This window comes from Haliaeetus leucocephalus, unplaced genomic scaffold, assembly GCF_000737465.1.
Source record: "Haliaeetus leucocephalus isolate CR32 unplaced genomic scaffold, Haliaeetus_leucocephalus-4.0 Scaffold92, whole genome shotgun sequence".
In the NCBI taxonomy this organism is placed as follows: domain Eukaryota; kingdom Metazoa; phylum Chordata; class Aves; order Accipitriformes; family Accipitridae; genus Haliaeetus; species Haliaeetus leucocephalus.
In genome coordinates this window covers 9,871,720-9,883,935 of record NW_010972528.1, presented here as the reverse complement: position 1 = coordinate 9,883,935, position 12,216 = coordinate 9,871,720, and the positions used below count along the sequence as shown (strand labels likewise).

Below are 12,216 nucleotides of genomic sequence, written 5' to 3'. Positions count from 1 at the left end.
GGAGGTGAGTGGGGGGGGGGGGGGGGGGGAGTTGACTGCACCACGGCTGGTTGCTGGCATTCTAGGTACCTGGCTGTAGAATGCTTCATCATCCAGTATGACAAGCCACTCTATTTTTAGTTCTGTACAACACTGGTTTCATGAAGTCATGGAGAAATACCATGTGCACAGTGGAGGCACTGCATGCATACTTCAGTCACTTGTAGGGTGCAGGATCGCCCCACATTTGCATTTGTGCCATAACAGCACAGATTATTCAGGGACCAAAAAAAAAAAAGCTTAGGCCCTTTTCTGCCCTCTTTAACCCTTCTATCCTAGCCCCCAGCAGCAAGCATGCCTGCTTTGCACATCTAGAAGAGAAGGCCCAAAAGGCCAGTCTCAGCCAGAGGCAAGTACTACCAACTGAACTGCTAAAGTGGACCTAAAGTGGTGTAGTAATCTTCATAGGTCAGTAGATTTTAACAGGGTGTATGTCCTTTTGAAAGGTCAGATATGTTTTAAACATTTCATTGCACCTCATCTTCAGGTGTTGATGTGCTTTTTCTTTGACCTGCCTACAGTATTATGTACTGTTTCTGGCATAGTAAGGTGGTGTCCTAATGTCCGAAGTTTGAAAATGCCTTAAATAAGAAAGTAGTCACTGCTCTGAGCTGCTGGGTTTTTTGCAAAACTTTAATAACAAGCCAGTTGAAACCTTTTTAATGGCATAAATTGGAATGATACTTTACAGACTGAACAGAATTGAATGCAAGAGCTTAGTCTAAATTATAGAAGATCAAGGTCAGAATGGAAGACAGGTCACACTAAGTGGGTTATGGGCAGAGCGCTAGTAAGGGTAAACTAGGAAAGAATCCCAAGAACAGAATTGTTGAAAGGATAAACAGCAGTGCAGAAGAATGATGTTTCCATAGGTGGGCTTCAGTGCCTATGAACCAGATGAGTTTGTGCAAGATGTCCACCCAGTTAGAATAATCGCTAGCTGCAAGTTGTACAGATGAGTAAGTTTCCTTCCTTTTCATGCCTGTTGAAAGAACAGGTGTGCAATAGCTCTGTATTCTGTACTGTGACTTTCTATTTTGTCTTTACAGTTACAGAATCAACATGAGGTATAACGTGATTTGATCTACATCAGAAGAGTGGCAAGTACTAGTCTCCGTCTTCTGTGTTAGAGGAAGTGGTTACACAAATGATCTGTAATTCTTAAAGCCATTACCCCACATTCCAGTGCTTGTTTACCCATTTCCCTTACATAGTAATTAAACATTGAAACCTTTAGCAGCAGGGAGAAAATGCCAAGTATACTGAAAGGTGAGGGAGGGTACAAAAGCAGTTACTATCACTGCTGACACGCATAAAGCTAGAACAGTTTTAAGACAAGCTTTAAAATCAGTACTAACACAAAATTTTGTGTTTTATACTTTACTGTCTTTTCAACAGTTGTAATAAATTCTGCTATTCCAGGTCTAACTTGTTTACCTTTTCTCCTACTGCATTGCATTCTCAGAACTTGAATATATTTTTAAACCTACTTCTCAGGTAGACAGATGAGGTGAATGCAATTATTTCTCTACACATTTGGACAAATTCAGGGCTTAAAGTTATGCTTAGTCTATTTCCTGTAGAAGTCACAAGAACATCAGTATACATTCCACAGCAATCTTCATTCTAAAGGTCTGTACACAATAGTGTTATAGCAATATGACAAACAAATCCCTTATTAATGCCATAAATGTCAGAGAAAATCAGGAGAGCTTGCATAAATATCAGTATGGTTGCCTAACACTTTCTGCAATTCACTTGTTTAGTTTTTCCTGGTACTTTAAGAGAAATGCAAGTTTTTGTGATAGGAGCTTCCTGGCTTTTGCACTGACTGATACCACCACTCTTCCAAACTAACTATCCTGCTTCTGTAACAGGAATATATTTGGGTTTCCCCCTCAGTACTCAGAGTGAAATGTTAAGCTGTTTTTCTTGTGGAAGAAGAGCTAGAAACTTAAAGTGTTTTTTTTAGCACAGATGTTTCTACTGACAGAATTTCCAAATGCTGCCTACATTAGCCTTTAAGAAGATACGTAACCATCTTGCTGCTATGAGATGTTTACATGTTGTCTCAAGTTGCTCAAATTGGTGTTAACATTTAAAAATAAAGTATATGGTCTTGTTCACTCAACACACATTGCACTTGGAAGTAAATCCTATATTCAGAAAAAGGTGACTTGTCTGGCACATTAGCAGCTTAACATAATAAATATGAAAGATCTGTGATATTAGAGCACAGTAATGAAAACAAGTCAGTGCTCAGTTAGGAAGCCATCTGTGCTCAAAATGTATATGCTTTGTACTAGTGTGTTGCTAAACAATGAAATTCCCTAAACAAGATTTTATAAGCAGCAAGCTATGATCTCTGCAATTTGTATCTGCTTTTATTTAAGAAAAATGCAAAATGTATATTCAAGTTAACTTTTATTCATTCCATTTAGCCTGGGTGAAGCTTACTTTGTAGCCAGAAAACGGAGCACAAGTTCCCTCTAATTTCATTGATGCAGATCACTTTACTGCTAGTTGCTGTTATCTAGCTGTAGCTACTTGAGTAGCTGACATTAAAGACAGTAAGAGATACCTAAGTAAAACTATATCTTTAAAAAAACCCAACCAACCCAATTATAAAGCTACACTGAGTTGCAAATATTATTGTGGTGCTTACCACACAAAATTTTAGGTTTGCTTCTTTTACTAGTGCTGTCTCTGGAGATGCATTCATTGCTGTTCTGATCTTCCGGGTCTTTTGTCTCTGTACCTAGAAGGGGAGTTGCTAGTATATGTTTTAAATTGATGTTTTTTAAAAATGAAAAGTTTCAAGCCTGTTACTCTTAAAATGACAGTGATAGTTAGAATTCAAATTACTTGGAGTTTAATAACAGTTGAGATGGAATAAACTAGTATTTCTGCATAGAAACATGTAGGTACTTACCACTTGCATTACAGAGGTTAACATTTCAAATCTTAACTATATTACAGTAGAATAAAGCAGCAGAAAAACCTCCCCACAACTATCTCCTGTGGTACATACAGGAGAACATAAGATGTCTACTTACCTACATTAAGGCAGTAACCTTTTGTTCTGGAGATAAAGTTTTTAAAGGAATTGCTAAGAAGCTGTAACCAGACACAGCAAATAAATGCTTTACAAAGGCCCCTGATATCCTTTATAAGGGGCACATGATTGTGGTGGTGGGAAAAGCTGTGATTGTTCTAGTACATACCTGAGCCTATGTACTAATGGGTATGGTGCAAAAAACTCCTTTCTTCCTGTAGGAAAGAGTAGTTGTTTTAAGCTTGCAAAGGTTTGTATTAGCATGCATGCGTTTGTAGGTAAAGCTCTTCTGTTAGGTGAAACGCTGGGGTTAAAGTTGCCCTAGGTAAAAGTTATATTAGGTAGGTGCTGAGTTAAAACTTGTATGGTTGTTACACCTGTTGTGGTTTATAGTGTTGTATATTTTTGAGGCTTTTCTGCTGTGATATGTGTGTGTGCGGCTGAAGTGTTTTAAGAGATCATTTCTATAAGTCGAATAAAGCTAAGAAAATTATTTTTCTATATAATCAGAGAGCTCTTTAAATGACCTATTTTCCAGTAGCTAACTGTGATACAAGAGGCACTTTGCACACGTGTAGCACTTCAGAAGTCATTCAAAGTAAAAAGGAAATATATTGTTTGAGAATTATATATGATAAGGCTAATATATATAAGCAACACTTAAATCATCTTAATATTCAATGGAAAAGGAACACAAAAGGTATTTGCTAGAGTTTTATCTCATACTATCCAAATAAATTCTGCTTTGGAGGGTGTAATACCATAGCTGTTCCCATAGACTTCTAAACTATAAGCTTAAGTTCCAAGAACTTTAATTTAGCGTAACTGTTTTCTTTCCACCATTTTAATTAGCTGTCTGATAGTACTGGAGCCTGTTTTATATACATATCAAATCAGTAAACACGGAAATCTGTGGTGTTATATTTTTATATAAAATATGAAAGAAAGCTTTGAGTTAATGCATCTGTAATTCAGCTCTCTGTATTGCAGAACATATGTTGTTCTTTTTTAATTAAACAAAACATAATGTGCAAAAGAACAGAGTCTATTGGATGGTACCAAAAGAATAACACATTATTAAAGTAATACCAAAAAAATTCACTGTAACTGTGGACCTGGAGGCCATAGGAAGAGACAAGTGCTGAAAAGTGAATATAGTAAGTTTAAGGCAGAAGAGAGAAATGTGGGAATCCTCCCATATGCCTGTGTTTTGAACTAGAATTCAGTGAGATACTTTTTATGCACAATAGTATGGCTAGGGTTTTTAATTAATTTTTAAATGAATTAATTCATTAATGTATCTAATGGAATAATTTGCTTTATGCAAATCCTGAGCTGTCAAAGTAGTGGCAACTCATAGAAAGCTGAGTTTCACTGCAGAATTCCTGTGGAATTGTGCCAGCCCGTTCTCCTGCTTTCTTGGTTCCTGGCATGGCTCTTCAGGAGCTGAGCATCTGAAGCCCCATTCTCTGACACCTTTCTTCCCGTGTGTCCTATGGATGTTGATTCTTGACTGCCTCAAAGCCTGGGGCTTCTGATTTGCAGACCCTAGCTCCTTGCCCTTATGATAAGCTTGGAGTTTCCCAGATGTCCAGGTTTTGGTGAAGTCTGCCAAGTAGAACGTTCTTGAGCCAAGGACCAAGGGCTACCAGGTTTTGTGGCCTCAAGTCGTTATCTGGTTTTGAGGGTTCTTTGCATTTTTTGAGTTTGGTTTTATTAAAGTATCATAGTTCTACATTAATCCTTTTGCCACATACTACTACTGACCAACTTTGCATTTGTGCTTAAACTGACCTAATATATTTATGTGTACAGAGGGCAAAAGGCTGAGGGATTTCTCTTTCTGTTGGTGCCACAAAGGATTCAGTAGTTGTGCCTGAGGTACAAGACCATTTGGTCAGTTCAGGTTTGTTGGACCAGTCCTGACCTCATTCCAGAGAAACTGACTAAAAGTTTGTGATTTTTTTTCATTTCTGAAAATGCTGTGGTTTTTCTGAGGACTGGTTGTCATCTTTGTCATATGGCTACCTCCCTCACAGGTGGAAAAGTATTGATGTTAAATTATACATTGAATTGAATGTATAAACAAAATCAAGGACAGATGTTTTGTTTAGTTGTCATAGCTGGTTTTCCTTTGCCTATTTGAGGTTTTCCTGGACTGGAATTCTGTAATTAAATATGCTAGTGAATGGCACCAAATAGTGCATAGGTCTAATGTTGGATGCTTATAATATTACATCACTTTTTCCATTAATAGGTTGTGGTTTTTTAAGGTGGCATGTATTTTGTGTATTTAAATACTCATCTGTAAGTCATTTGGTAAAGGCAGCTGTACCCTAGCACACTGAACGTATGTAGGTTGTGTGCTTGGACTGACCATGTTGTTCCACCAGATTATTTCCTTTATCAGTTTTCTCCATCCTCCATGTTAGGTGTTCATTTATGATGTCTGTGTCTTACCCTGTAATTCAGCCATTAAATGCTGAGTGCATTTTATATACTATCTTATCTTTTACTGCCAAAAGGGCTTCTACACTACAACAAAGATTAAAGAAGCGTTACATATGAAAGTTTTTAAAAAAGGAAACCTTTTTTTTCCCCTTCCTGATTCTCTACATTATTAACCAAACTTCTTCATTTAATCTCTAGTTGTATTTTTTTCCCCAAAAATGTTCTTCCTTCTATTCTGGTTCAGTTACAGTATCTTTGAAATGTAAAGCTCTAATTTTAAAGGATTAAGATGTGTGATAAAACTCGAGAGCGAGCAGAATTTATTTTCTATATATACAATTAATTGTCTAATAAACTTTTTGTATTTTTAGATTGAAGCAGGTGAGAAATTTCTAGCTTCTTTAAACATTCTCACTGCAAATGCAAAACATAAGGCTTGAAATATGTTTCAAGGCTGTACTTTTGTTATTAGTCCTTGACAAAATTATATATGATTTGCAGTTGAAAACTTTCTGGTATATACTATACAATGATTGAAAAAGTACAAGGTACCAGATAATGTACAAAGATTTTCAATAAATGGTTATCAATTATATCAGCAGAGTATTTTGTCATCACTCCATTGTTTGCTAAGAGTATGTCCATGTGGAGTGAGAGGTGTAGTAGATAATAAATAGCAATATCTTCCTTCAAGTAATTCTGAATCTGGAATGGGAGAAATATCAATAGTTAATACTATGGTATTAAGAACACTGCAAAAAGGCACAATAATAGTCAACAAAAAATTCCTTTATTTATCCAAAGTAACACTTATTTTCTGACATTAATTGAGTTGAAAATTGCCTTGATTATTTCTAAATCCTCCGTTATCCAAACATACTCAATGTCCTATATTCCAGTTGGATAATTGAAGTTTGACTTTACACTATTTTTAATGAGGTATACAATTTAACTCATTCGCCTATAGTTCACATTTTAGGATGGATCAAAGGAAACCAAATTGATGAATGTATAATTAAAATCACATTTATTTCTCTTCATGATTTCCCTGCAAACACCATGCTGTTGATGAAAGCACTTTTATAAGTGGTTGTATGCATCAACACAATTTACTGTAGATAATCCTTCCTTTGAAGGAAAACCTTTAAACTCATGTGTCTTTTAATACAAAACAGTGTAATGGTAAACTAGCTGTGTTTTTTAAGTTCCTTTTTTTCCAGTTTAATCATATTTCTTTATAATAATCTCCACAGGATGGCTTGATAGTAGAAAACATGCATGATCTTCCTTACACGGTATGTCCTGGACCTGAAGTAACTGCAGCAATGACAGTCATTAGTGCTGCAGTGAGACAAACCTGCCCCCATCTCGCGCTGGGTGTCCAGATCCTGTGTGCTGCAAATCAACAGGCGGTAGCCGTTGCTCTTGCTGCAGGTAATAGAAATGACGCATCAGTTATTACTGTTGTTTGCTATGGCATTTACTCTCTGCAAATTGTGCATTGTACTAACATAGATACCATGAAAAATGAGACATGAAAAGCTCACTGTACCCTGAAAAAGCAGAAATTACATTTTGAGAAAGATGCCTCCTTGATTATAATAGATGATACTTGCACACTGCTTCAGTTGAAGGCAGCTAAAAATCCCAAGGCTGCTGCTGCAGCTTTCTAGGTGAAACCCGTCTAAATATAACAATTAGTTTAAACCTACTCATGTCTAAAAGCCATCTTTGGTGTAACTCTGTTTACTTCAGTTAAATTATATTTGAGGATCAACTTAACCCACTGTGGTTAAGCAGCCTGTTTCAGCATCTAATTATATGTTGTTGCTACTACTGGTATCCATTAAAACTAAGTTTTCATTGCCTTTTTTTAATGAATGGATGGAATGAAGCTTTTTATATAATAACAAAAAATTGAGTGTACAGCTAGCCAAACTACTTAAAATTAAATTGCATTTGGGAGAATTAAATATAAATTAATCTATCTTTATTGCATGAATCCTAGACTTGCTAACCTTTCTGCTCCTACTGCTTGCTGAAGCAATTTTAGTTTTTCATATGTAACATTCCATGATTTAAAGATGGAGGCTGGTTTAATATGGAAGGCTTGTACTTCCTAAATACTTCATAAATTGAGGGTTAATGCCTGGTTTTGCCCAAATTGCATGTGATTACAGTAAGATTGCACATTTTTGAATGTACAAATTTTACAAACAGGCAGAATTTCATAAGAATGGAAAACTAAAAGATGCTGGTGTTAATTGAAAACCATACTTCAGGTAAAATAATGTAGGCTAACTTATCTGCAATGACAGTTTTAATTACGTTGAGTATGTTCTAAAAGTCTTAAATTCCTTTTTTCTTGGGGGAATTCTTGTTAGTAGATGTGTTTTGAACTCAGAACTTTGGAGTGCTTTAAAATCAGAAGTTGCCATTTTCAAGGTGTCTAGCTACTTGACAAACTGACAAAACCTGATTTTTATTGCTGCAGTAGAACCTATATGAAAACCTAAAATAAAAATGCTAACAGAATCCAGTTTTAGTTTTTAGGGATTGTATACATGTAGGATACTTGAGGTACATAGGCATTTGCAAAAGTATTTATACATCTTATTTTTAAAAGCAGTAGTCAAACTGTTAGTGACTTATGCATCCTTTTAGGAGCAAAACTGATCACTAAATAAGGGATATAGTGTGGGAACAATGTATTTCTCTTCTCAGCAATTATTAATGAGGGAGAGAATTCCTGGAGGGCTTGGGTTTTGCTCAGCTCTACTGCTGTTCTGCACTATTTGTTCTGTAACTGGAGAACACCAGCTTGGAAGGGCTTGTGTTTTAATGCATTTCATTGCACTTATCTAAAAATGATTGTCTGAAGTTCACTGAACAGGAAAGCAAAAAGAAAAGAGAATCACTTTAAGCAAAACCATAGTAAAGCGAGTGCTACTTTGTAGGTAGGAAATCTTTGAGTCATTTTTCTGTAGCAACTTACTAGTGTCTTTAATGTCAATACAGTTTTCATAGGTGGGAATTAATAAAGCAAGCCCTGTATGCTTCCACTACAGAAAATACTTGCTGAAGGTGTTTTAGCTAAAAAGCATATGTAGCATCTCCTGCTACTATGCAGTCATTTCATTTTCCCTGTGGAAACTCCTATCTTTGGTAGAAATAACTGTTCTGAAGAGAACTGCACAAGGAAATCCTAAGTGGTGTCTAGGTGAAGATAATGATTTTATTTTGTAAAGAGGGAAAAAAGTCAGCAGGTTTACAGTGTGACTAGAAGGAGCTCAACATCACCAACATGTGGTTATGTTAATAAAGATGTTGTGGGTAGCCAAATAGTAACAGATGAAATTACTGATTTTTCCTAGCATATTGACAACGTATTGGATAAATCTGAAAATAAAAGTAATAAATCAGGGGATGAGGCATCTGAGAAGGTTGAGAATTTTTTTTGTCATTTGTTTTGGTTCTTTAGGAAACATTTGTTTATTCAGTTAAGACACCTAAAGGAAGGAATGACAGCAAAAACATCTTTTTGCTGGGTGCTTCAGCAAAGGCATGGAGCAGTGGTACGAAAATAGTGGGGGATCTTGAGGAAAAAGGGAACTGCTCTTCTGACAGAAACAAGCAGTTCCTCATGTTATCAAAAAACAACTATTGAGCCAAAACAGTTGTTGTCAACATCTCCCCAGCTCCAGAAGGTTATTGCAGACAGTTACGCCAGTGCCGAGTGCTCTTGGTTCAGAGCACGGGCAGGTCCACCACTGTGGGTTGATGGAGGTGGTTGCCCAAGGGCATCCATCCAGCAGGCCATGGCATCCTCCTGCCCGTGTTTCCCCTCCATCTGCCCCACAAACCATCATCACTGTGTCTGATCTTCTGCTTTCGCTTTTGACTTCAAAAGGTTATGTTGAAAGCTGCCCGATTTCCCTCTGTTTCCAAGGGCAGATATGGCAATGTTAGGCCACTCAAACATTAATGTCATTATATACACAAATAGTGCGGGAGATTCATGTCACACATTTCTTTAATATTAAAAAAGTCCTTTGCTGCTCAACTTTTATACTCTTCTAATGTAGGCATTTTAGTTTAAAATACTGTAATGTCCCTGAGGACCCATAGACTGCAAAACATAGAGAGAATACAGAATAGTACAGTTTTGTATTTATATTTTTGACTGGAAGCCATCTTAATCTCAAATACTTATTCTCAGAAAAACAACCCTTCTTAATAGTTCATTTTAATTACATCCTCCAAAGACTGTATTGTCTTCCTTCTTCCCTAAAATGCTCTTTGTGGAGAAGCAAGTCAGAATTTGTTTGCTAGGGTTACTTTTCAATTGGTTCATTATTAACAGGTGTACCATGTGGTTTTTAGAGGTGTATAATTTCCTGTTTGTAGTTTCTGATTTAATTAACTACATCTGCTTGAGGTTGAAACAGAATGATGTATATAAGCAGTTTCTATGAGCATTTGTAGAGGAGATAAAAAATACAAATGCTCTCTTATTTATTTTTGTTTAGCAAATATTACTGGTTATAATTTCTCAGTGCTCAGGAATGTCTACAATATGTTCGCTAAGTCTGGGTCAGATTTAGGCATAGTGTTTGGTTTTCTTATTTATCAGTGTGTCTTGTTTCCTGAAGTTAACCATTGTGTTAATTTCATGTTGTTTGTTGTTGATCTACTTCCAAATTACATGCCTTTTCTTTTATTGAAAGTTTGCTAATTATGAAGCACTGTTCATATTAGAGGGGACTGTTGTGTCTAAAGGAATTGCCCAAAAGCCCTCAGCTATTTGTGTTTTTTTCTTATGTTAGTGAAATGTTCTGCTTGGCTCTAATCTATCAGTGTAGGTCTTTGCAGAGGAGATGCAGAGCCTTTGTAATACAGGAACTATATGCTGGTGATACTCCCTTCATTATTTTGCACATTCTGCATGCTCTCCATTACCAATGTGTAGCAGTGATTGAGAGGAAATAAATAACTGGCCCATCATTAACCTAATGGAGACAAAGTTAATGGTGAGAAGAAGGATTTCAAGAAAAATTGCCATTGTGGAATATCGGCCTGGTTATCTGCTGATCTTTGAGGCATAGAATAGTGCCCATAGCTGTATCTCTGTAGTCATGCACAGGAACACTTCTGATATTCCAGGTACCCCTCCCTGCTGTATCTTGACTTCATGGGGTGGAGAACCCCAGGCACATAGGCCAGAGGCAAGTTATGCTCTTGTGTTCTGGCCAGAGCTTCAGTCTGTGCACCTGGGAGCAAGGACTGCAGGGTCTACTGTAGAGTGCAGCTTCGCTACACCTGGGTGAGCCTGTGTTACACTCCTCATGAATCAGGGCTCAGTTTTTAAGTTTATCTTCTCTCATCTCATAAACTTACATAGAATAGTTCAGTTGGAAGGGGCTTAAAATAATTGTCTAGTCCAACTGCGTCTCCACCTGACTGTGAAACTGCCCTTTTTTCCTTTAAGGTTCATATTACTGAAATCCCATTTCTGAGTTGGTCTTCATCAATGATAATTACATAGTTGGTAGCTGATTAAGTGAGGCTTCATATCAGGAGATATCCCAGGTACCCAGATGTCTCCATGTCTTTTATAAAAGAGCTTTGCTGTCTGAGACCATTCCTTTCCCGCACCCTCAAGGAGAGATATCTTCCATGGGAATTCACTTGCTACAGCTCATGATACTGTTTAAGGTGGGATAGAATTGGGCAGAATTGTATACTGCTTTTTTGATTTTCTTTTTAACTGCCACCATATTAATGCAGTGGTAAGGGGAAGCAGCTAAGCTGAGAACTGCAGCAGGGGTGTGCGTGCCTTGGGAGCATCCACAGGTGCTGTGGAGCAAGGCAGTGAGTGCTGCAGACTCTGCTGTGAGCTCTGCTGAAGATGCTTCTCCCAGGCCTGCAATTCATGCTGAGCGTGGAAGGAGCTGCTGCAAGACAATGTGCTGAGTAGTAAAGGGTCTTCGCAGCACAGAGACTGTATGCCTCTAGTGTCAATAGCAGGCAAAGTCGATACTCCTCTGAGTTTTCACTTTCAGCACAAAATCAGTCTTTCAGATTCTTTTTTAATTAGGAAGGCAAGAAGAGCTGGGAGATGGGATTTACTGTGCACGTAAAGCAAGATACCACCACTAAAGTAACCTGCAGCATCTTGCCTTTGTGTAAAGGCAGAGATGTTTGCCTGAAGTCCAAAATTCAGGAGCTGCTGCCTTGCAGAGGCCAGGTCCCATTTCTGTGAAAGCAGTAAATCCTAGCTCCCAGTTCCTTTTGACTTTATAACTGAAGGAAGGAACATACCTGAGAAAAAGCTTCTCAATGGTTGTATTCACTTCACTGTTTTGGGGTGTTAAAATGCAGCAATATGCACATTTGCAGCATTTAAGATGGATAAAGTAAAAGTACTATTTCCTCCATCAGTTCAGTCTTGCAGTATTTTCTCACCAGCAAAAGAAGTGTTTCAGTCTGTCATTTTTTTCTTTTAATCGTAAATTATCATGGGAAGGAAAGAAAAAAATAAAGCTTTTCTCTGCAGTTGATAGACCTTCACAGCTGTTTAGGTAAAGCTGTTCAAGTAAGATTAAAGTAAGTGGAGTAACACTAACTTTTGAAAAAGTGAAAAGCTCTAATTGCTTGAGCAGGCCCTGCAG

General features: G+C 37.3%; 1 protein-coding gene across 5 annotated transcripts in view; it reads left to right on the top strand.

Annotated features, from left to right (window-relative positions):
* The window catches only part of LOC104842608 (uncharacterized protein F13E9.13, mitochondrial-like), a 33,530-nt gene that overhangs the window by 1,411 nt on the left and 19,903 nt on the right, over nucleotides 1-12,216 (top strand). For 4 of the 5 annotated variants that reach the window (XM_010585072.1, XM_010585071.1, XM_010585073.1 and 1 more), the window contains exon 3: nucleotides 6,799-6,979. In XM_010585072.1, coding sequence (XP_010583374.1) covers nucleotides 6,799-6,979 — 181 coding nt within the window. Of the gene's footprint in view, nucleotides 1-2,016; nucleotides 2,212-6,798; nucleotides 6,980-12,216 lie in introns of all 5 variants that reach the window. The other variant, XM_010585074.1, reaches the window with a different exon arrangement.